The sequence below is a fragment of the Triturus cristatus genome, chromosome 8, assembly GCF_964204655.1.
Source record: "Triturus cristatus chromosome 8, aTriCri1.1, whole genome shotgun sequence".
NCBI classification, from domain to species: Eukaryota; Metazoa; Chordata; class Amphibia; order Caudata; family Salamandridae; genus Triturus; species Triturus cristatus.
In genome coordinates, this window is record NC_140591.1 from 437,508,675 (window position 1) to 437,534,651 (window position 25,977).

At 41.6% G+C, this 25,977-nt stretch overlaps 1 protein-coding gene across 1 annotated transcript in view; it reads right to left on the bottom strand.

Annotated features, from left to right (window-relative positions):
- Nucleotides 1-3,756: 3,756 nt before the first annotated feature.
- The window catches only part of LCP1 (lymphocyte cytosolic protein 1), a 228,884-nt gene continuing 206,663 nt past the window's right edge, over nt 3,757-25,977 (bottom strand). Inside the window, exons 13-16 of the mRNA XM_085621839.1 lie at nt 17,663-17,796; nt 16,228-16,351; nt 15,041-15,165; nt 3,757-4,472 (exon numbers count right to left, since the gene is read on the bottom strand). Of these exons, the coding sequence (XP_085477965.1) occupies nt 4,340-4,472; nt 15,041-15,165; nt 16,228-16,351; nt 17,663-17,796 (516 nt within the window). The 3' untranslated portion in view covers nt 3,757-4,339. The remainder of the gene's footprint in view (nt 4,473-15,040; nt 15,166-16,227; nt 16,352-17,662; nt 17,797-25,977) is intronic.

A 25,977-nucleotide genomic window follows, 5' to 3' on the forward strand; every position in this document is an offset into this window, starting at 1 on the left:
GATTACTTGTTTATCCTTCACTCCCAATAATGATCATATATAGCATGTGTGATGTGTTTTGGTCTCTTTAACTAAAGCAGGAAGAAGGCTGCTTTGTTACAGACTCCGTGGGGTCTTTGGGCGAGAAAGGAGGCGATGCCTAGGTAGATGTCGTTCCTAAATAAAGTTCATATTTTATTGTACTGTATTGTAATTGCATTTATGTAGCACTTACTAATATTGCCAAGGCATAGAAGGGTCTCACGTGAGTATTACACTACCCAGGGTTAGTGGGTGATCCAGTGGCATTGGGATTAGACTTGTGATTTTAAGTAAACCATTCCATGCTTTTACCCCAGTTTCCTTGTGGTAGAATCATTAAAAGGAATTAGGTGTGATCATTACCAGGAGCTAAGTGAGTGCATGCAAATGATTGGTGTCATCAACAGATGGGACAGAGGACATTTGGTATATTACTGGTTGTAGAGATATGGTCTCAAAGGAGAGGGTGTGATCTATGAAAGGAGGTATGGGCAATATGCAGAAATACAGTAAAACAGACAAAGGTAGACAGGGCTCAGAGTAGGCTGTGCTCACAGAGTAGGCTCTGCTCACAGAGAGGAGGCAAGCAGAGGATGGAAGGTAAGAAGAGGGTCATTCTAAAGAAAGAAGAGGGAACAATGAAAGTTTGAGGTCGAAGGCAGTTTTTCATGCAGGATTTTAGGAAAACAGTGTGAAGTGGCTTTTTGAGCAGCATGCGTTCCGCGGATTACCAATAGTGGAAATAATTGACGTGAATGTGTGTGCATCCATGGCGGCCATCCCCGAATACACCTGTAATGTTTGAACAAATGCTATATAGTGATGACCGATGTGGATGTGCACGTATCCATAGTTGCCATCCCCAAATGCACCTGTGACATTTGAATAAATCCAGTTCAAAGATGGCTGTGGAGGATGCATGTGCATCACAGAAGCCATCCCTTAATGAGTCTGTCAAAATAATGCAACATCGTTTGTTGGTGAGTGAATATCAGAAAAAGAAAGATATGAAACAAGAAGGAGGTGACCAAAAAGTTCTTCGTCTAGGAGGATGATGGGTTAAGGAGGGGGCCACTGACTGAATGTAGCAGGCCAGATAGAAGGACGGCCGAATGGTCAAGATAGCTATGGTATGTCCTTATTATTTACACTAAGTTTGTCAATTGCCATGCATAATCAACGTTTGGCATATTCAGGTGTATTCAAAGATTTGAGAGAGACTGCTCCAGATTATTATTCATTTTAGTATATGGCAGTTGGTGGCTGAAACGTGAGGCAGCTGCAGCGGAGGGAGGAAAGCCCATCCGCCACGGGTCCAACAGCAGCAATCGTTACGATTGCCTGTCGGACTTCCCCGCATCCACAGAATGGTGGTGGTGCCTAGCAGACACCGCCCGCCATATTAGGATGCTGGATCCCCACTAGCCTTTCCATGGCAGTTCAACCACTATGGAAAGGCTGGCGGGGATGTTTAAGTTTAAGTTTATTTATGTTGCATAGTTATTAAAAAACAATGCAGTGTTTGCTTTAAAAAGATGCAATAAAATTGTTGTTATGCAATAAAAACCATCAAACAGAAAATAACATTATTGTACATTAAAAAAGGCGGTAGCTGTACAGACGAATATATATATATATATTTTTAACAAAAATTCTAGTAACTCTATCCTTATGCAATATTAGAAATCATTATCAGAAGGTAACATTATTGTACATTTAAAAGAACGGTTGCTGTACAAACGATTATTATTTAATGAAAGTGCAAGTGCTCCATCCTTTGGAGAAAGCCAGTCCCGAATTATAAGTTAGTTGCGCCATAGACGGTTTTCACTTGTCTGTCTGTTGTTCCGCTATGACAATTTTAGATATTTTTTATTCGGCCAGCTTTAAGTATTTTACTAATCTGCAATTTAGCTGCGTATTTCCCAGGTTAAAGCAAGCCAACACCGCTTGTCTTCAGGTGCGGGATCCTAGTTGCTTGAGGGAAGCTTTTAATAGCAGTAACCGTTCTTGATGTAAATCCTTACAGATACAGATTAGGTGTAAAATGTCTCCTTGCTTGTTGTTACACAGCCTACACGTGCTGGAAGTTGTAGCCCTTAGCCATGGTGGAAGATGCTGGGTGCACGGGAGGATGCCAAGTCTGTACCTTAAGAATTTCATTTTTAACTCTTTGGAGTAGCCCTGATTAAAGTACTTCTGGGGTGCAAGTGATTTGTATGAGTTCAGGGTCATCCAGGCGTGGGACCTGTCTGCAAAGGTTGCCTTGTCGTCTACCACTGCAATTTGTTTTACGCATTTCCATGGCAATTTTTTTAAAGTTGAATGTGCAAGTTAAGTGTTCCAAAGATCCACGAGCTTGGTGCTTTCCAGAGATGTCTGAAGATATCTCCTTGCTTGGCAAGAGTCCCTGTGCTGGATTTCATTCCACAGCAATTGGTTTAGCATATTTGGAGTGGCGTTTCTGATCTTGTGCCAGCAGATAACATAGGAACCGTGTCTGGCCAGGGATTGATGAAGGAGGCCAAACTCCAGCCTTATTTGCGCCGGTGACGTGTAGTGTGGGAGGCAAAACATGGTCCCGTAAGCTTTGACCAGCATGCTAGCTAGTACTTTGGCATCCCTCCCCCGCATTGCTTCACTGCTGTAGGTGATCGTAGGGAGTAGTTTAGCCTGGTCTACCTTCAGCAGTGGGCTCAATGTCGGCCCCATCAGTTTGTTAGCAAGTTTTTTCATTGAAAGAGCTATTACCAGCCCTCTCCTTCTTATTTCCTCTTTTTGGCGTTTAAATGTTCCTTCCCCTGGCTGGCGGGGATGTACTTTGGGGGCCCGTTACAAGCCCCTCTTGTGCAGGGGCTATTTGTATGTGCACTTGGTTCCCTGCACCAAGTGGTAGGCACCGCATGGTGCCTGCCACATAGTGCAGGGAAATGTAAAATGTAAACAGTGCAGGAAGACGACGGATGGACTGAAGTCCGTCCGTCATCATAATCACCCCCTATGTCCTGAATTCTAGTAGCAGTGATGCGGTTTAGGAGCATATTATGGTTGACTGTGTCCAGTGGCATAACAAAACTTCAGGCATCCCGCCCCCCCTCCCTAAAGTGCATAGCGGGTGCGCCCCACGTCCTGGACCCAGCCAGGAGCTCTCAGCCCTCACCCGTGCACAGTGCTTGAGGAGGCCCCCTGGAGCTCGGTGACCCCGCGCCACGGGGGCTGTTGCTACGCCACTGATTGTGTCAAATGCTCCTGAGCGAGCCATTAGGACTAGTGCCCCTTCGTTTTTGGTCCGAAAACATTGTTACATCATATACGGTTCAGTTTTTGAAAGGAAGATACACGGGCTGGAGTTAACAATTCCTCACAGTAACTCCCCTTCAATTACTCTGCATCACAAGCTTCCAGGTGCAGAGAAGAGGAAACCCTGCAGGACCTGAAATTACTGAGTCAATTTCAGTGTGGACTTTAGTGCGTGGGAAACATGTCCATTCCCGCACCCGGAAGTACTCGTAATCAGGGGAGTGGTATCTGTACCGGCGATAGACTGATTTGTACTTGGGGGCTAGAGAGAAGTGATATGAGGTAGAATGGGACGAAAGTAAGAAGTGAGATGGGGTAAACTGGGACAATTTGAGGCAAAGTAGCAAAAACTCTATGGCCGGCCCAGTTAAACAAGCACACACAATATAATCAGCCAGTATCACAATTAAACTGTATAAAAAAATGCTTCACACCGAGGTTTTAAAAGAATTTATTTAGTACCATTTCCTGCCATTTCACAATGAAGACAATGGCTTATTACTTGGTGAATTGGGAGATAACAATGAAACAGGAATACCATGAAAAGATATTACTGAGACAGCATTCAGCCAGTATGCCCCATGGATAGCCTCAATCACTCACAAAACATCATTAAAACGCTTTTAATTTTCTTTGGAGAAGTATCAGTGCAAGTATAAAAAAACATAGTATGTCTGAGAAACTAGAACAAGAAACACTTTGAAAATATCACATAGTAGTAATTTCTGAATCCATGGATATACAGTGTAATTGAGGCAGTACAAACGTTGTTGTGCTGGTCTGCAAATAACATATAACACATTTGAACTGTCCACAGGAAAGTCCTACATTTCTGAAGCTAGCTCGGCTCTATATTAAACACTTCTAGGGAAAAGACAAACCAGTTTCCTGTCTATGTCTTTGTATGGATCCGACTTTAAACTTTGTTTGCGGCCAGGCTGAGACAGGCTGGGTGCCCATCCGGGGCTTTCAGAAAAGGGCACCCACACTTGAGGACCATAGTACCCACAGCTTACGTCTACACCTTCTTCATTCCTTTTCCCATGAGGCAGGCAAACACAGTCATGACCATTTTTGGTTTTACTTCAACCAGGTCTTCCGGAAGGGCATACACTCTCGCTCCGATCTTTCTTGCCATTGAGATGGCGTACCTAAGAACAGAGGAAGCCAAGTAAGTCAAGCAGACCATTGTTGCAGAGTGAGCACTGATTACATGAGATATTCAACAGAGAGTCAAACATTAGTCCAACACTATAACTGTTCTGTATCAATCATCATAAATAATTGCTCAATGATTAAAAAATACACAATGTCATTGTGTGTTAAACTATGCCATCCTTACATTTTAACAAAATAACTATATTATTGGTAGAGCAGAACTCTGCATAAGATTATCATGCCATGTCCAAAGCTTTATCTATGCAGTTGCCTACCCAGGGCGACCCCTGGTCCTGTTGATACCAGACATTCTGCTGTAAGGTAACTACATCATGTAATTTGCACAACTCTTGGCCTGTTGGAGCACCCTTGTGTAAAATCTTCTGCAGAACGTTTGAGACTACAAGTCACAGAGCAAGCACTGGATTGGCCTGTTGGGAAACTGGCCCTGCGCAGATGGGCCAGCTTTGGAAAGGGCATCTGTGTGACTGTTGGCTGTTTTTGTTTGGTCCCACAGGACCAAAATATTTCTTGCCCACACAGGCTCTTTCAAGCAGAACTGTCTGTCAGTACCATGGTGCCGAAAAGGATCTTCCAACAGTGCACAGAAAAGACAGACTGCAATCCCTTGGAGTAGGTGACATGAACTTTCTGACACGTAAACTTCAAAATGAGACCACAGCAACCACTTGCATCAATTTACGATGGTGGGCCCAAAGCACAGTTTACATGTTTTTACGGCAAACTCTACTCTTGTAGGAGTTTTTTTGTGACTATTTTTTCTGAGGCCAACTGTTCCCAACAGTACTCAACTCTTTCCCCTCTTGGGGTCCTGACATAGACGCTCCTGAGTGCATATGCAGCAACAAGGTCACACCTGCTCAATCTTCCTGTCAATACTAGGAGTAGCCTGGTGCGCAACGAGTACCATTGAGTTTCGCAGCAATAAACATACATCATCTGTCAATAGAGACAAGAGAACTTGTTTGGGGTGAACATGCGCTGTACAAGAACACCGCAATGTTATATTTCTCTTACTTGCTTTCCAAAGCAAAACATAGTCATTCATGTCACTGCGCACTGCTTGTGGTTATGATTAAGATATGTATATGGAACAGCATACACTAAACAGGCTTGGTTCTTATTGCAAAATTGAGATCTTTAGTAGCTGGTGGGTTATTTATTGAATGAAAAAAAATGTCAAGGACTTCCTGAAGAGAGGTTAGGAAGGTTATTAACGTAGGGTGAGCGGAAGCATGTTCCAAGATTTGGCTGCCACAACTGGATAGCCCCTGCCCCCAAAAGTAGTGATAAATACTGTTGGGATTTGCAATAGAAATACTTGTTCCAGTTGAAAGTTTCTGGCAGGCCTATACCAGGAGAATCGTGTAAATGAAGGTAACACCCTATGTTAATACTTTTAGGTCTGGGCAAAGGTGGAAAGAAAAATTAAAGAGGAAAAGACATCCACTTAACCTGTATTTCTTCTGCAATGCCTACCAAGTGCTATTGGTTCTGTTCCCCTTGTAAAATATCACATATTTGTTGTTTACAAACAACACATATATTTAGAACATCTACAAATATATTTGAGCTATTCTTTCCTTGTATTATGACACAACCGTTGTATCAAAGATAGAGATACCTTTTTTGGAAAACTGGTCTCAGCCCACAACACCTCAACGGATAAAAACGCAACCGTTTTTTCCGTTGTTGTTTGTCTCGTGTATGTGTTGTTTGCTGGGATGTGGTATGAATGTTGAGTATGGTAGCTTTTGAGTTTGAAAGTATTTTAGAGTGAGGGGATTGGTTATGAGGGGAATCTTTTTTATTGGTGCTATTTTGTTTTTATAGAGATTATAAAAACATATCTCTATTTTTGATAGAACATACTTTGTTGAATATTTATGGCCTGGTTAAGTCTGCCTCTTGGCATTCCATTATGGTAAAACTTGCCAGTATCTCTAATCCTAATGTTATTATGGCTGGTGATTTTAATCTGTTGCCGCATCCTTTCACAGATAGGAAATCTAAATACAAGATTAAATCAGATAAATCCCCAAAAGCATTTTAATCAGCTATTACCTCTAGACCATTTTTTGATATGTGGAGGGCTTGTAATCCTTAAAAATTGGAATTTTCTTTCTTTTTAATGCTCATAATACACTGTCCAGAATTTATTTTATTTTAGGTAGTAAATTATTGCTCCCGTCTTCACAATCTGCTGAAATTGATTCCTTTTTTTATCTTATCATGCTCCAGTAATGATCTCTTTAGATATTTCCAATATTACTTACAAAACTGGTAGATTGAGATTTAATAACTTTATTATCAGACACTCAATTTATTACTGAAACCACTACTTTTATACAAGAAGTTGCTTAATTTGTTTACTCTAATTATATTTCTATTACCAACAACTGAGAAGCCTTTAAAACTTCTTTTTGGGCCATCACCACAGCATATTCTACCAGCAAAAAGGTTTTATCAGCTTAATACTCTTTTTTTAAACAAATTAGGACACTTGAACATGCCTATTCAACTGCCTAAACTACTTCTATGTTACATGACCTGATTAAAGCTAAATTAGACCTTAAAAAACTTGCTACTGTTGATGCATGCAATATTTTGCTAAAGATCAAATTTAAGTTTCATGGAGATTAGAATAAAGCTTGCAAAATGCTTGCTAAATATTTGAAAATGAAATCTGAGTGCAAAGCTATTGGATTATTGTCAATAATTTGGATGTCTCTATCACTCACTAATATTGATATAGCACATTAATTTCAATCAATCTATGAAACACTATACAACGAAGATACTGTCCCTTCTGAACTTAATATTCAAAACGTTTTTGATGGTCTCCCTACGCCAACCTTCCCTTGCAGACACTTTTAATGAGCTAGAAGCTCACATTACTCTCCAGGAGATTTTGGATGCAATTAAATTTCTGTAAAAGCAATATCTCCTGGCCCAGATGGGTTGTCTATTGAACCTATTTCAGCCCCACCCTCATTTTTCGCTCCTAAATTATTAGAACTCTTTAATGTCTTTGTTTGTAAAAGTTATAGGCCTATATCACTTATAAATTATGATTGTAAGATTTTTGCCAAATCCTAGCCTCCCCTGTTAGAATCTTTCCTCTCCTTCTTAAATCTGATCATTAGGGTTTTATATAGGGAAGGCTTGCTGCTGATAGCACTAGGATGTTCTCTAATATTATCACTTTAGCTGGACACTCTAACTCCCCATTTACAGCACTCTCATTGGATGCTGAAAAAGCCAGTGACTGAATTAATTGGCATTTTATGTGTACCACCTTTCGTTTGTTTGGCTTTGGCCCAAAATGTATTTCTTTTACAAAGTTACTTTACTCCAGTCCCTAGGCTAGTTGTTTTGTTAATGGTTGTTTTTCTCCCTACTTTAATTTACAAAGGGGTACCAGGCAAGGTTGTCCTCTTCCCCCTTTATTATTTGTCCTATGTTTGAAACCTTTCCAGGAATTAATCTTTTGTAATACACTTATATCCGGTTTCAAACATGGTTCTGTAGTAGTTATCTGCATATGTGGATGATATCCTAATAAATATATCCAACCATCTGACATGGCTGGATCCATTTTTTACAAGAAATCTCCTCATACTCTGGAATCTCGGACATAAACTTAATTTCAATAAAACTGAGGTTTAACCCCTCAATTCTCAATGCTATCAACACATGTTTACTACAAACAAATTGTCAGTGTGTCCTTTAAAGATTAAATATCTTGGTATTTGGTTTTCTCCCACTCTTCGAGAATCACTTTGTAATAAATTTGCTACATTAAAGTCTAAAGTACAAACTTTATTTTCAACTTAGTCTCCGTTCTATTTGTCATGGTGGAGAAGACACAATGCTATTAAAATGATGGTTGTACCCCACATACTATACTGTACACCATTTCCATGTAACCTTTCAAAATTCCTAATTATTATTTAGAAATATTGACTCCCTATGTACAAAATTTCTAAGGAATAATAACATCCCCCGTATTACTCTCTCTAAGCTCATATGCCCTAAATTTGAAGAAGGCGTTAGATTCCCAGTTTTTAAATTATACACTCATTTTTTTTTAGTAGACAGTTTTCTGCTTTGATTCATGATATTCAGGATCAACCAATACCAATGTGGATTTAAAACAAAATTCATTACTACATGATTTTTCTTTTAAATATATTATTCATATATTGCCAAAAATCGAATTTTAAAATACTCACACTTTTTATTGAATAGAGTACTCTTCGATAATTCGACGTTTGTACAATGTTTCCTGTAGTCTTCTATTTGGAATAATAAGTTTCTTAAAATACATACCAGATCTTTCTATTTTAAACATTAGAATGAACAAGGTATTTTTTATGTACTCCAATCTCTGAAGAACAATACTATTGCTCCTTTTCTCTACTTACAAACTATCAATTGCCTGACTCATTTTTCGAGGAGTATCAATCTCCACTTCCAGTCAATGTTTTTTCAACAAAAACCATATAACTCCTGACATATTGTTACCAGTACCGGTTATACCTCGTCATTATGCCTTACACAGTTCTATTTCTAAAGCTGCCCTTATTTATAGGACCTTATTATCTTCCCATTCCACTACAATTCCTTTGGAATTGTTGTAGGAAGATGATTTATCAATCTCATATTCTTCCCAAATTTGGGATAAATTGTGTCTTAAAATATTTACTACTTCTAAAGCTACACAGTCACTATTTTCTGTTTATAATAGAGTTGTTGTTACACCAGAAACTGTTTCTAAATTTGACTCCTCTGTTTCTACACTATGCTGGTTATGTTCTACATATAAAGGTTCTCTCATTCATATGCTATATGATTGTTGCCATGTTATAGCTTTTTGTGCTCTAGTTTGGGCTAAATGTTAAAAAAAACTTCAAAGTATCATTTCGTTTCCACCGCAAAATGTTTTTCTAGGTTCTCTAGCTTCTAATATTGCTCATCTACCTATTAAGCCTCTACTATTACATCTTCTACTTGAACTTGCTTTTAAAGTAATTCTCTACTGTTGGAAGTAACCAAGAGCCAAGCACACAAGCTGAGGACAGATTCCTGGATTGGCCATTGGCAACAATACTGCTACCAACAATCATAGATTTTGGTTCATCCGTCTAACCATATTACCATTAAAGTTCAGCATCCATGTAGTGTAAAAGTAGCAAAACTGCATCCGCTCTGGTATTTGTGGGTGGTAGATGTAAATGAGAAATTAAAGCTTTGCTATACAGGCCTCATGTAGGCTTGTTGAAGATTGAGCCTATTGTTTTAAATATAACTATGTACAAAGTCATTCGAACTCCAGGTACTTGAGGAATCAAAATAACTTAAAACATCAAGATAGGTGGAGGGAGGTGAAATGGTGGATACACCAAATTCTACAGTCCTACAGGACAAAGGACCTAAGGTTTGAACTATTTGGAAGTAACACTGTTGTGTCAACATTACATCAGTATATTAATTGTGGCATATATTGGGCCCAATAAATATCCTTCATGAGCAGGACTCTATCAGAATGTAAGTCAAGGTCAGCCAATTTAGGCATATTCTACAGATAGCTTTAGCTGTGCGCTCTCCAAGACCTACTATACAATCTACCATAAAATACAGAAAGTGGGCTTTGTTTCCGCAGGTTACTCATAATTAGATGGCTTTCTTGTCCTTCTCACTTCCCTCCTCCAGATTTGGTGGTTTTCCTCCCTGTTTCAGTTTTGTCCCATTCAAGGCACATTTTGGTCTCATTGTGTTTGGAATGGCATGCATCCTGCCACTGCAGACCTTTCATTACAATGCATATGAAGGACCCTTTTCTTCAACTCTCTACCTGCTCCCTCCTCTTCGACCGGCACCCCTCTGTTTATTAAAAAGTACTCCCTGTCGCCCACTTGACTAAACCTCTCTCACTCTGAGTGCCATCTATTGCTGTATCTGTGGACCGCCATCTTTTTTTCACAATTCCAAAATGACTGCGCATATGTGCGCAGGTGCAGTAGGCATCTTCTTCAACAAATGTTCTTATACTTTAAAAGAATTCAATCAAAGATGTTGTTGTGGAAGCATGTGCATCCAAGGTGGCCATCTTGGAATGCATTTTCTTAAAGCATAAGGGAATGGATTAAAAAGTGGTGAAGCAGTGTAATTGTGACCCCATCTTAAATATACTGTAGAAGTGTATCATAATCATGCGTAGACAAAACTCGAATATATTCTGTGTGATTAATATTATTAAGAAAAGATGGGATATTGCATATTTAAAGTACTCCATGTGAAAATTAATGAGACTTATAACTGTGTGCAGAGAAACCTGACTAATAAAGGTCTTTGTAACATTTACATAATAATATTTCAGGGAAAGTTACCATTTAGACATGTCTCATTTTGAAGTTGATAAAACAGAATGTGTATTTGTAGACTAGTGTTTTAACATTTATACGTGTAACAAGCAATTATATCAATGTTGGTGCATTTGAAATGACATTTTTGTAATTCTTTGCAATTTATTCATGCATTTATTCCAGCACGGATCCATGCCCCCCGAGGATCTTTCAAATGGCCCTGCCCGGTATTCAAACTCAGCTGCTGAGCCTATTGAATGATTCATTAGAGGTGGGCTATCTCCCAGTCCAGCTGAAGGAAGCCAGGGTTTCTCCACTCCTAAAGAAAGCAGGTGCAGACACCAAGGCTTTAAAGAACTACAGGCCTATCTCACAACTGCCATTCTTGGGCAAAATCCTGGAAAAGCATGTTTTGAACACACTGGCTAGCTACCTGGAGGAACATGGTTTACTCCATGCCAGGCAGGCGGGCTTTCGGCCCCAACATAGCACAGAGCTAGTAATGGCCGCCGTCACTGATGAGCTGAGAATCAGGGCAGACAATAAACAGCCTTGTGCCCTGATTCTATTGGACTTATCAGCGGCATTCGATACGGTCAGCCACACCATCTTGCTGGACCGTATCGCAAAGTTGGGAATTACAGGACAAGCGCTCAAGTGGCTTGAATCTTTTCTGACGGGTCGAACCCAGAGGGTGCAATTGAGAGACCAGCTATCTGAGGCAAGTGATGTGACCTGGGGTGTACCCCAGGGGTCCGCTCTTTCCCCTTTGCTCTTCAATATCTACCTACAACCCTTGGTAGAGGAGCTAATGCATAGGAATTGTCAAACTTTTAACTATGCTCACGATACCCAGCTTTTGGTCCAGCTGGAAGATTCAAGGGAAGTACAGGAATCGGTAAGGAACTTGCTCCGATTTACTGTAAATTGGATGACCAACAACCTTCTGAAAGTAAATGCTGAAAAAACAGAGGTGTTGGTCATCACAAATCGAGTCAATCCCTGGTGCGACTTGTTTTGGTCTCCAGAACTTGGTACAACACCTATTCCTGGTAGGGTGGTCAAAAGCCTGGGATTAAAGATTGATGTAGACCTTTCCATGGCCCCTCAAGTCTCGGCAGTGGTGGGGTCGTGCACGGGGGTGTTGAGGCAACTGCGTAAATAAGCACCTATTCTATCTGCCCCCACTCTGCAGTCCATTGTGTCCGCCACAGTCATCTCGAGGCTAGACTATGGCAATGCTTTATATCTTGGCTTGCCGCAGAAGTTGCTGAGGAAACTACAGGTTGTGCAGAATGATGCGGCCAGGATGATCTATTCCCTACCTAGGAATTCGCACGTAACCCCACTCCTCCGGAAGTTACACTGGTTACCTGTAAAGTTTAGAGTGCAGTTTAAGTGTCTTTGCATGGCTCACAAGGCAATTTTCGGCAAAGCCCCAGAATACATTAAACAGCGCCTGAGGAAGTATACTCCAGGCAGAACCTTGCGTTTGGGTACGGCCTCCAACCTCATTCAACCTAGATTTAAGCTAAAATCTAAAGGGGGCAGAGCTTTATCTGCACTTCTTCTGCAATTGTGGAATGAGCTACCGGCTAGCTTGAAGGTAGACCCGCAGTTATTGTCCTTCAGGAAGAACTTGAAGACTCATCTGTTTAAAAAGACAACATCTTCGTCCCAAGTAGGGCGGACGGCGGAGTGATCTAGGAGGCAGCAGGTTATATTCCTTTCTGTGTGAGCGCTTAGAGACCGGTGGTGATAGGCGCTTTACAAAAATACTTTAACATAACATTTAGAAGCTGCATTTGCTTTTTGTGTAGAAATGTGCAAGTGTTTGTAACCCTGTGCACTGTTAAACTGTTATAAGTTTGGGCCTCGAGAACCCTTTCAGTTCAAGCTCACATTTAAAGTCCTACAAGGCTTGGTAGCAAACTGTGTGAAAGAGAAAAACAAAAGGCTGGTAAAGCCAATAGGCTTCACAGGAAGTTAGAATTTTACCCTACCTTCTAGAGAATAACCATTTCAAGTACTTTCATAAGGTTGTGGCATGATTTTCTTGAATGAAATTACAAATAGACAGCAAAAGTCACTCTCAATCGAGAACTCTGCCATCCAGTCGAGCTAATGCCAGAGCGGGGCACTTGCCTGATTGTTGTATATAAAACAGTGTGAATAGCTGCTTACACCATAGCAAACACAAGGAGATGATGGACGGAGTGCTGAAACTTTTCAGACACTCACCACCAGTCACAGATCTGGATTGAATCCATCATCATTCTTTAGCTCACTTCGCCACCTCACTTCAGACCCAGCTATATGCAAATCAGTCTTGACCCTGTGCCTCATGGGAACAGTCCAGCCTGAACTGCCAAGCTAGATCTTCCCTGAACCAGAAACAAGCATCCTGTGACCGGTTTCTGGGTAACAGTCTTCATCAACCAGGCTAGCTTGAATCCAGTGGCAAAGTGAGCAAGGGACCCACGTCTGGGCATACCCTGCCAACTTACGGTGAACAAAGCAAACAAAAGGAGATGATGGACGGAGCGCTGAAACTTTTCAGACACTCACCCCCAGTCACAGATCTGGGCTGAATCCATCATCATTCTTTAGCTCACTTCACCACCTCAGTTCAGACCCAGCTATGTGCAAATCAGTCTTGACCCTATGCCTCATGGGAACAGTCCAGCCCGAACTGCCAAGTGAGGTCTTCCCTGAACCAGAAACAAGCATCCTCGGACCGGTTTCTGGGTAACACCCTTCATCAGCCAGGAGAGCTTGAATCCAGTGGCAAAGTGAGCCAGGGACCCACGTCTGGGCATACCCTGACAACTTACACCATAAACATAAATCATGAATACCCGCACAGAAAGAAGCAAACAGGTTTCCATGCCGAGTGAAAAATATTTGCATCTCTTGGATATTGTGGGTATAAAACTTAGTTTAAAGTGTAAAGGCTGTAGTATCATGGGCAAATATCCAGAAGGTAACTGTTTATAGGTTTAACCTATACTTACCTATATACACTTACCTTCTGGAATTTTGGTCCTAGATATTTTGCCTGTGGTACTTTGGCAGGACGATATTTTGGAGATGATATTTTGACAAGCCACATGAAACCACAAAGAAATGTATAATTGTTGAAAAGCAAAATAGGGATCAGAATTATTAACTGCTGTGGAGTTTATTTAAACTGCGTCTTATAGAATCTAGTTTAACTCAAATTTGTGGGCCGGCACTCTTACAAAGGGTTTTTCTCAGTGCAAAGTGGAAGGAAGGTACAGAAACATCATGTATTTAGTCGCAAATGCCTTTTCAACTCACAATGTCAACAATGCAATTGTTAATCATGAGCAATAGAGGGCGGCAAACAGGCATTCACCTTGGAATTTGCAAGGACACATACCAATGCTTGCACAAGCTAATGCGGTCACTAATCATTGTGATGACTGTATTGGACCAGAGGTTGAAGTGCATAAAAAGTATAGGAACTATGATGAATGCAATGGGGTTGGAAGTCAGTGTATTTGGAGGCTAGGCAACTAGAAGGACGGGAACTATTAGTGTGAAATTAAAAAAGATTGGGAACGTTGTTCCCAACAGTCCCGTCCACTGCAACTACTGTTTTTGTAAACAGGGAGACTTTAAAGGAGTGACAGATCTCCTCTGGAAATGACACCAAGGGGTTATGCAATCATTCTGTGATCCATTGTATGCTAACTCTGTCCGCTGTCCCTTTCAGGCATCCATCTTTGCATCACAGATGGTATATGCAAACACCGCACTGCTGTGCGACCTGGCCACATCTGGATGAAAATGGCAACCTGTGCTAGGTGACAACACCTTTTATATTTTAGATTTATAGTTCCATTTTACAACAATGGGCATGATTTATCAACGTAGTTTCAAATCTCTTAATTCTGTTGTTCATTGGAGTAAATGCTGTTAATAAATGAATGACAGTCTGTGCAATTGGACAATTGACAATTACATAAGCACAACTGGGATAATGTCTAATTGTTCCAAAGACCCTTCATTCCACATTGGTTGTCCCAGTCCCCTTATACATACATTTGAGGACTACTCAAGCTACACAATATGACGAATTATGATATTTAGGGTTGCACTGTTCCCAATTCTGCCTTATTTCACTGAAAATAACAACTTTCACATACTTAGCATTGTTGAGCTTCTCGTCGTCATTCAGGTCCTCCGTTTTCAAGAGGTCATACTTGATTGAGCCTGGCTGAATCGCATCGATAAGATCCAGGACTGGCAGACTGGTGCTTATCTTAGAATCCTGCACAAAAGACAATCAATATTTGAACACGTCCATGATGTCCATACAGATATTTAACACCTGTACATATTGGAAAGAGTGGTGTGCCCGTCCTCAGTAATGGGTGGTAGGACTGCTCCACATCAGATAAAAACCTCTCTTTCTCCAGCACTGCCTTACAGATGGTTACTAATTTAGGTGAGATTTGTCTATCAGTGTCAAATGTTAAGAAATAGTAGATGGAATGAAATAGACCTGGAATTTGGGTGGCTCCATGTCCTAATTTTCAAATCTAATCAGGTAACTTAATTTAAAAAAACTTGAATTTTGTTGTCATGAAAAATATTATAAAATTAGAAACACCCACTGCCTCTGCCCCAAACTCTCAGAAAGGTGAGACTGTGTTATAAGGATTAAAAGCAAGCCATTAACATTGTGAGCAGCTGGGACAAGGCTGGCAGGCGTAAAGGGCACAGTGCTTTGACTGCACCAGTTGGGAACCTTTCCATTAATGGGGCTCATCAGATCACGTTTCTTCACCTCTTAGTAAGGTAATCAAGCTGCTTCAATCATGCCTTCTCTACCCTAACCCTTACGTTCAGGTTCAGTAAGCACTCTAGTTTCTCACCACCACCTCTTTCACCCACACCAATTCTCCCCAAATCTACCATTCAACAACACCAACACTGATACTCTACCAAATATCGTTATTGGTCTCATTCTTGTCATCTATGGGGCAAGAAGTGGTGTGGGATCCAGTATACAAACTACAGTCCTGCAGGATCCTGTGTTTCACAGTTCTAGTGACCTACTCAATACATGACTCAAAATTACACCCGCTAGCTAGGCTTCCTTGGTTAAATTTGGCTCTTGCCCTTCTATGTTGTCCAGGGATGAATTTCCTGGTACAGCCCTGTTTAAAGGCTGAAGATTCCTGAGAATAATTCTTGCAAAATGCTTGTATACTTACTATGTATCATAGCAATATATTCCTAAGGGAGAACAGTTTACAAACAATTTAAAATGCGATCTATATTTTAACTAAAGTGTCTTATTGGTAAGCCAAATAGCAGCAGTTCATACCTTGAAACTAGAAATATTTGAGCTTTTCTGGGCTTCACTCAGGGTTTCATTTACCCAGTTGACAATGATCTCATCATTGACTTTCTGACCACCTCCAATGTCTTCAAGGATATTCAGTGTGTACCTAAAAAGAAGTATAAAGTTTACTGGTGCTACATCGACATTCAAATGCGGTTGAGAAACAGTTCAGATGAGCAGCCAAATTACACCGCTAAGCAACGTAATACAAATTTACTGTTTTCTATAGTAAGCTTCAGAAAAACCAGGATGCATATTTGCATGATAAGTGTGTGAACCTTACCAACAGGTTATCATGAAATACAACCATGAAAAAACTTGAACTGGTAAGAACTGGAAGCACAGAGTCCCTGACGTTGATTGTATTATGAGATGACTAATGCAAGATTGTGGGTGACTGTGGGAGGACCACTAATTGGCATGGATTGACAGTATATAATACTAACCTTCAAAGGTTCTTATGAGAACTTCAATCATAAATATAGCTTGACATAGAGGAATGGGAGAGGTAGTGAGGAAAGGTGATATAGAAGAGGAGATGGAAAAGGGTGATCTGTTGTCCCAGTCTGAGAGTTTTACACTTTGGAGTTGCTAGTTTACATCTGGCATAGGTTGAAAGTAGCTGACATAATTTTCGTATTTCGAGTGTTCCATTTAAAAGCAATTGTTTCTCGGTCCTGCGTCCTATGGAACGAGTCCAGTTCGCTAAAGCGCACCCGAACTTTATGCTCTTCAGTGTCTATAGAAAAGCCAAAGATTGAGCAATCTCGGAAGAAGTTGCTTACTTGTTACAGTAGTTCTAATAGTTCCCCTTTCACTCTGATCAATTCTAATAAGCTCGGTGCCTCTATGAAGTCTTTCACACCTCTGATCCAACAAGAATTCTTTCAAGTTATCACAAAAGATTCAAGGCACTCAATATACAAGCTAACCCCTGTGCCTTCAATGAAGAATGAATGGCCACTCTTTCATTCAGCATCATTGTCTTTCTGAAGGCATCAATTAAATACAGCCATGTCCGAACAGTATTCAAATATGCCACCAGTACCCCTCTACTAAAGAAACCAACAGCGACCCTAAAAATCTAGTAATCATCGCATTTATAGCCTACTATTGCTAAGCAAAGTATTGGACGCAGAAACAACACAACTATGCCATTTTGTGGAAATATAACCCATCCTCCATATGCAACAATCTGGATTAGGTTATGTGGCCTTCTTGACATTAGGAAACAATTGAAATAGTGATGGTATGATTCAAGTAGTTATGATTACCAAAGTAAGTACAGCTTTATCTGCTCTGATTAAATGCTTACTTTGTAAGCTTCTAAGGAGTTAATCTCCTCAACAATACAGTGAGCGCTGATATGTTTACATATGTTTAATTGCTCTCACATAATGTCCATACATTGACTTACCTTCTCATTAACTGCCACAGCAAGGCGAGTGTTAGCGTGCGGTTTCCTTCATGGAGATCCTGCCCTGCAATTCCAACCAATGAAAACTTGGCTTCCTTCTTTCCCAGTGCCACAGCATAATTGCAGTTTTCAAGCTGTTATTAGAAAAAAACAGTAAGTAAAGTCAAGACTAAAGCTCTGTGAACACTTTCCTCGCAGTAGAATAAAAACTATGACACAGACACAGAGGCAAGGTCATTCCAACCGATCTGGAATCTGGCTTTATCACCTGATGTTCTTCAAACTCCTTCTAAATTGCATTATTGTTCTAGAAACCATACTAACTGTTTTTATTTTTTTATTTTTTTTATTGATTTTTCCATTGGCAACAACAATTAGCACATAATGCTTTAACATTTAGTGGCATCAGCCTTGTTACATCATACATTAGTAGCAATTTCAACATCACAATTGTTTATTCAATAAGTATGGTTGCATGGCAGCTCTCATGAGTTACGCTTGTTCAGTCTCATAGCGCATGTCCAAAACAACCAGATTTTCTACATATTTGTCACGTGATGAGTAACATATTAGGAAAAGTTCTGCTTAGGTGAACATGGTGAGCAGTGCATTTAATAACCGGGGGGTAGGACATGAAACTTGGAGCTGAGTTGGAGTGTCCCCATATGTCTACTTGTGTGTGTGCATGCATGCGTCGCCTATTGCGCCTATGCCTGTTGCCCTGTCGTTGGCCTCCGGTAAGTGCACGCACTGGAGCGCCGATGCATAGCTGGTCACGACAGATCAAGCGTCTTTGGGTGGCTTGGGGATGCTGGTTGCGCATCCGGTGTTACTCAACCGGGTCAGAAGCCTGTGGGGAGTGATCTGGCTGATCTGCGCTCTGCTGTAGCGCTGTCAGGAACGCTTCCCAGTTTGCGGATATAGGTATTTTCCAGAGGCCCATGGTTTCTTCGCGCCGAATCGCTATGCCTTCTGCTTTGGCCCACGTGAGGGTGGAGCGCCTCCAAGCCTGTACGTGTGGGGGGTTGGATGACTTGCACTTCTTTGTGATTAGCGTCTTGGCCGCCACTATGCCCAGGTCTAGGAACCTGGAGGTTACCTCAGTGTTTTGTGTGCTACGGAATTTGTGTAGTAGGTACGCCGGCCAGTCAAAGGGTATGTCTGTCTCAGCGCAGTTACGGAGTGCATCCGTCACCTCCCTCCAATATGCAGTGAGGCTGGCGCAACTCCAGAGCATGTGTACAAGGTCTGCATCTAGGGTGGCGCATCTAGGGCAGGCGGAGTCAGTACAGCCGAAATACCTGTTGATTTTAGCCAGTGTGAAGTATGCTCTCTGTGTAATGTAGTATTGTATTTGTCTGAATCTCATATTCCTGGGGATATGAACTGGGCTGGCCAGCACCTGTTCCCATTCTTTGCCCAAAAATTGCCGGCCCAAATCGTGTTTCCACTTGTGCCTAAGATGGTCTAAACTTATCGCTGCGTGCTGTCACAGCACAGCTGCGAACCACCGCATCAGGTGTCTACCTTGTCCCATGACATGTAAGTATTGCATAGTGAGGTGCGTTTGTGGCTCAGTGGTAATGTCCCTCCATTTCACCGTGAGTGTAGCTACCAACCTTCGGTGTAGAAGAAATTGCCCAGCGGGCAGCCCCTCATCTTCTATCAATGTCGCATAGGGGACAAACGAGCCTTCACGATAAAGGTCTCCTAAGCTCTGTATTCCCGCATTGAAACAAAACTAACTATTATCATATATCACTTGTTGGAATCGATGACAAACCCTGTTTGATGACTTAGTTCACACATGCCCTGAGCAATTTTTTTAATTGATTTTGCCCAGAACAAATTTCTGGTATGAATCGCTGCCTTGGAAAGGCCATATTTGCACCATGAATTAGGACCTGGACAGGAAATTCTGACACCTGCGCAAAACACTGCTATGCAGGGTTCAGAATAATGATGGGTGTAGAGTTTACCGCACCATTGATAACTCCTAAGTGCAATAAATTCAGCACCCTTGAATAATATTGGCAGGTCATGCCTGCTGAAATGTAAAAATAACAAAGTTTGCTGGAGCTGGCCCTTTTTGCATGTGCACCCCCAGATTTTGCCTCCTGTTGCTGAACTCGTTTTTGTTGTTTTTAGAACTCTGTGCACTTATTCCCCACTAACCAGAGGTAAAGTGCTTATGTTCTCTTCCTGAAACATGGTACAATTGGCATGTACCTGATTGGTACATTCAAATAACATGTAAGTCCTTAGTATATGGTACTGCATGTAACCCGATCCCCCCGCCCCTCACCCCCACCCCCACTACTGCTTCCAGGTAGCAGCCGCCACTGGCTTGTAGTACGATTTTAAACTGCCATTTTGACCTGGCTAAACAAACCGTTTGCCAGACCAAAACCTTTCTTTTCAATAGTTATGATTCAACCCTCAAGTAGCCTATAAAGGCTCATAAGACAGTGTATTGTATCTAAAAATTATACAATGTGTACTTAAGTTTTACATGTTGTGGAAGTGAAAAACTCCTAGACTTGTTTTCACGGTTGTAAGGCCTACCTCTCCCATTGACTAACACTGGGTAACCCTATTACATTACATGGGAGCAGATAGAGATATGCTGTTTACACTCAAATGAATTGCATTTTCAAATCCTCTTTAATGGTAAAGTTGGATTGTAAGTTGCAATTTTTAAAATGCCATTTAGAAAGTTGTAATTTTCTTTACCCAACCAAGTGTGCCTTCTGCTAGGGTCCTAGGTCACTTGACCGTGAATGGGCTCTGCTGCTGGGGATTGTGTATCACTCCAAGACAGTGACAAAAAGGTGGATGAGGGGTGGACAGGATGGGCCATCCCAGCATGATGACTGGGGAGAGGCCATACTCAGATCCACTTACATTTCAAAAGGCTTTTATTCCTGCACACACAATGGAAACTAACACCAGGCCTGCCCTGCCTTTTGTTACCCTCAGACAGTTTGAAGCCTTAACAGGGGAAGGGGAAGAACCTTCCAGTACCATATGTTGGGGTAAGACAGGGGGTCCCTCCACACACAGGCTGGCACCAGGTATAAATCGATGTAGACGATTATTAGACCTCCAGAGCTACTTTTCAGAACACTCCTGGATCCGTGGAAGATTTAGAAGAAGGAATGCCCTGATGCCAGAGGACTGTCATGCTGTGTGAAAGGCCGCCTTGTCTAAGAAGGAATATTGGACGTGCTTGCCTTCATCCCAAGTTGCCCAGAGTGACTCCAAGGGTCAGTTGGCTGGCGTCCTGTGTGAGCTACAGTGACACAGCAAGTTTCAGAGGTATCCCTGCAACTGCCCAGCTGACCTGCTGCAACTGGACATGCTTGGACCTGTATATGGACCTGTCTAAATCCTGCGGCTGCTCTCTGCTGTAGAAAGCTCTGATTGCCAGGAGATGACCCCAGGCCCTGGACCCTTGGCTAGCAACAGTGGAAGCTCCTTCTGAAAACGTAAGGTGAAAACCCTGCAGTTTGGGCTCCTCTGGACTTCGAACGGGCCTATCCGTGCCCTGACTCTGCTGTCTGCGACGATCGCCAATGCGAAGTTCTGGTGAAACCTGCTCTTCACACCGCCGAATGGCCATGGTGTACGGCAACATGAGAACCATACTTCATGCTACAGCAACAACATCCAGCGATGACTGCTGCCACTAAGCTACCACAACAACAGTTTGCGACATTTGACTGGCTCTTTGTGCTACAGAAATTTCCATAAGCAACATGCTATCTACTCTTTGCATTATAGTGATGACCATTTGCAATGCTCAGGCTCCTCCTCGCAGCCTCCTACACCTCAAACAGAACTCTTTGCCCTGAACTAAGAAGGTAACTTTTCGGTGGGACTAACCTGGTCCATGGTATCATTTTATTTATTAAAATTTACTATAATTGTCTACATCGATTTTTTTTTTTTTTTGTGGGCCTGTTAATTTAGTACAATTGGTAACACCGTTTTGGAATTTTAAGATTGCTTTACAAGAGAGTTGGGTGGGTGGCAAGGGGTCAGGGCGGGGTCTATGAAATTTTACACAGAGCAGAACACATAATCTCACTGTCACGTAACTTGAAATGCAATGCCTAACAAATCCTAGTGCCTGTCCTGTTTTTGCAATTCATTGAGCCTCAAATCCTTCTATGGCCCTTCAGGAATTCTTGTTACTGGTTCCCTATTCGACCCTGACTGACATTTAAAATGGCTGTTATAACACAGCCCAATTTAATAGCACACATGTTAGCAGTCTCAGGAGAATGAAATGCTAAATTAGTTTGTGGGAGATTAGCAAATCCAAAACCTATCCTTTAAAAGTCACACTATGCAACAAAGCAATACCTAATCTGTTGGTCATCTACTAATACTGCCAACCATTTGTATGAGCTCACATACTCCCTCTCCCACTAAATATCATACCTACCTCCTATTAATCTAATCTTCCACATAGACACTGGAGTAAATATATGGAATGGGCTAATCTCGATAACAACAATAACCACTGAAGAAAAGAAAACCACTAAATTGGGGTTCGGGAGGAGGGTGTTGCCCTGTATAAAGTGTTGTATGCCTTGTCAAGGATAGTAAGTATTATATAATTGCAATTACAATACAAAGCACTGTATGATATAAACCTCCTGGCAAAGACTGATTCTAATACCATAACACTCAGTATGTTCATACAGACTGCATAATAATTCCCTTATGCAGCTTGACATTCTTATACTCTTGTAAGACAAAACTGCACTGGATCATGTCGATCAATCACACAGTAGTGTACCAATCCGCAGAAATAAACCACCCCTCCCCAACTGAATAGTCATGGAATACTGAAGAGATCTGTCACATGCGGGTGTCCAAGTGAGGACTTTCAATGTAGTCCACCATGCAGGTCCCGACAAGCCACATATGATGACTGCTTCCTGACATCTCACAATGACAAATAGATATGAGATGATATCAACAAAGGGCCTGATTACGAGTTTGGCGGTCCTGGAGCAAACCTCCACACCAGCGCCTGCTGCAGGCTAGCAAACTTGACCGCCTGCAAGATTACGAGTAATCTCTTGGTCTGGCGGCAGTCCTTTGGCGTTCCCACAACGGTGCCTATTAAAAAGGCACCGCAATGGGAACACTAAAGTCTGTTCCTGCACGGCATGGATTGCAAAGTCCATGCCTTGCAGGAAAGGGGGGTGACTGCACACAGGGGGGGGCACAACATGTGCCCCCCTGCAGGCACCCTATTGCCCCGAGGTAACAGGGGGCCATGTAGGCCCCCCTTTATTTCCTCTCCACCACAGTTTTCATGGCAGGCTCACTGCCATCAAAAGCGAGGCGGAGAGCAAACTTGTAATATGGTTGCCGGAGCTGCAGTTTACCCATCAAGCATATTACGGTCTCAAGACCGCTGCAACATCGCCAGGAATCTCTGATCCCTGGCAGTTGCGGCTGTCCGACCACCCAACTTGTAATAAGGCGGTCAGACTGCTGATGCGGCTGTGCCCGTACCGCCATCTGACTGCCGTAGTTATAATTAGGCCCAAAGTCTTTTCCAGCAGATCTCTCCATCATTTCTGCCTCCTACCTCAGCACCATACATTTTAAATACATTATTTCAAAATAGACAACCCAGTATAGTAACCAGCTAAACTGACTATGATCATACTAAATACCCTAAAGGGAGCTGCACAAAGTTGCCAACTTACTGAAAACCATAAACTGCATACCTCTCACTCACACTCTCAGATCCATCACACTGCTAAGCACTGTGCCCCGTAACACGATAACCGTACCTCAATGGTCATCATGCATGACATGGAAACACTAGATGCACTAGAATACAATGCAATACAAAACCATGTATCTGTTTAACAACTACACTTTCAAACCCCAGACCTAAACATGGCTGTGCACTTGACATGCAACTTCTGCTTCAATGATAAAAGCTACGCTTCCTGCAGTAAAGCAAAGGCTTGAGCAAGGATTAGGTGGTCATGGAAAATCTTTCTTTGTACAATACTGAAATGCTGAAGTATTGTGGTCATTGAGCAGAAACAGTATTTAAAAAGAGCATTAATAAAAATCAGTTTTAAGATCCCACCAGCATAATTAACTATGTTCCAAAGCAGCTTATTCCAATGGTATTTCGAAGCTTTTTGATATGACTTCAGGGCTTAGGTACAGTACTTTTTACCTGCTAAACGTTTAGCAGATAAAAAGCCCTGTACCTAAGCCCTAATATCACCCCCATAATAAGAAATGGTTTATCTAGTTTTTAGAGGAAATATCGCAAAGGGTTAAGCCTCAGCTCCATTTTCTCTGCATTAGTATACATTACCTGAAGGGGGCCCTTGCAGGACCTCTTTGCCCCCTGTCTTTTTTAATCCCTACATAGTATATCTTTGTGATCCTGAGGATATCACCTGCTCTGTGTCAGTCTATTGCAGATGACATTCAGTTTTATAGGAGTGTCCCCATTTCCAACATCCACAGCAAACCTCTCCAACATTGCCTACAGAAACTTCAGTACTGCATACAGGAAAAATGATGCCCAACTCAGATAGAAAACGGAGGTTAGCATTATGGAGACAAAGAGAAGGCCTTGTTCGGACGACATCCCATTCTCTACCCTGCTGAACCTTCTAGCCCATTATACTGCCTTTCGTGCCAGATCATGATTAGATCATGTATGCAGTGGTAACTCGTAGTGATTACACTAATGCTTTGCATGCTGTGCTTCTAAATAAACTTTTACAGTGGTTGAATACAGAGTTGTGGTAGATATGATTTGTGTAAACAGGAAACAAGACCATGTTTCAAGCACCAGAAGATCTGTTCATCAGCTTCCAATTAAGGATGTCGCTTTTATGTGCCTGGCTGACACTGCACCCATGTATCTGATCTCCAAAGAGACCCACTGTCCCTATCAGACTTTCATATTGACCACGTCTCCATGTAAGCTTGAATGTAAAGAGACGCAATGTTGTCATTGTCTGGAATTACTTACTATTTAAAATGTGTGATTCTTGAGTTCTCTCTACCGTCAGATTCTTGTTAAAGCACATCTCTTCATATTTTGGCGTTTATATATCCAATGCCATGACACTGTTGGGTAATGTGCACAATCCCAGTGTTTTTAACCAGTCGATGATTCACTCAGTGCTAGGTGCAAAGAACCAATCTAAATGCAGTGGTAGTTCCTCTGGTAGCCGGCCAGTACTGTCAGGATTCTAGACACCAAACACATCTGGTGTTTGCTGCTTTGGGGATTCTGTTCAGTGTGTGCTAAATTTAAAACATTGTTTCTGCTCTCTTTGTGGCACTAATAGAGCGTCATGTTATTATGAAATTTGTAGGGGTGCATCATATTCACCGTTAGTCAGCACCCGCATATTAATCGATGTAGGCTAAGAGTGCCATAGAAATGTATTATTAGAATCATTTAACATAGAGGTGATTAGAAATGTAATAATGCTTTTCGTGAAGAGTAACGTTGCAGATTATCGTGAATGTATTTAGTAAATGCATAATGATTAGTTTATGAAATGCAATGTATTAGGTTAAACGTGTGCCATGTTAAAGTTACACGTGCAAGTTGCTTACTTGCGTATATGAAAATAATGGACTAATGCTTAGAGCGTGATTTAATAGTGTGTTTAATAGTGTAAAGGCCTGATCGCATATACGTTTTGAAGAGAAAGGCCTGTTCATTTCTTATGTTAGCTAAACATTGTAGGCTGAAAATGATTTCCCTTGGTAAAGGCTTTGGGTTGCAGCATGAGGAAAATCTTAGAGAAGAGAAAATGTTTTCATTTCCATGTTTCTGTTGCAGGTGCAAGGATATTTAGCTTGTTAGTGAGACTAGGTCTTTGTTTTAGGAGTTAGGATGCTACAAGAAGCCAACAGGGGAGTACGTTGGAATGTGAGGATGATACTTTCAGTGGAGTAGGTGCCTGGGACCCAAGGTCAAGCTAACCGTCGTTGGATGCGAGACAAGTTTAGTTGGAAAAGTACTGGAAGAAGACCTGGCTGAAGAGGTGTGCCGAAGGGCATGTTCTACGTTTTTGGGATTTTGTATTAGGGACAGTGCCCTGTGGGTTGAGCAGTTGAGGTTTAGATGGGAAGCTAGAAGGAGCATCTTAGAACGAGCTCTGACTAAGTGAAGGTACTTCTTAGGAAGTCCTCACTTCTGACACCTTTTTATTCTCTTGCCTGGGAAAGGAATTGCTAAGTAGGGATGTCACCTTAGAGTTAGTGTAGGGATAGACTAACATTTTTCTTTTAGAATA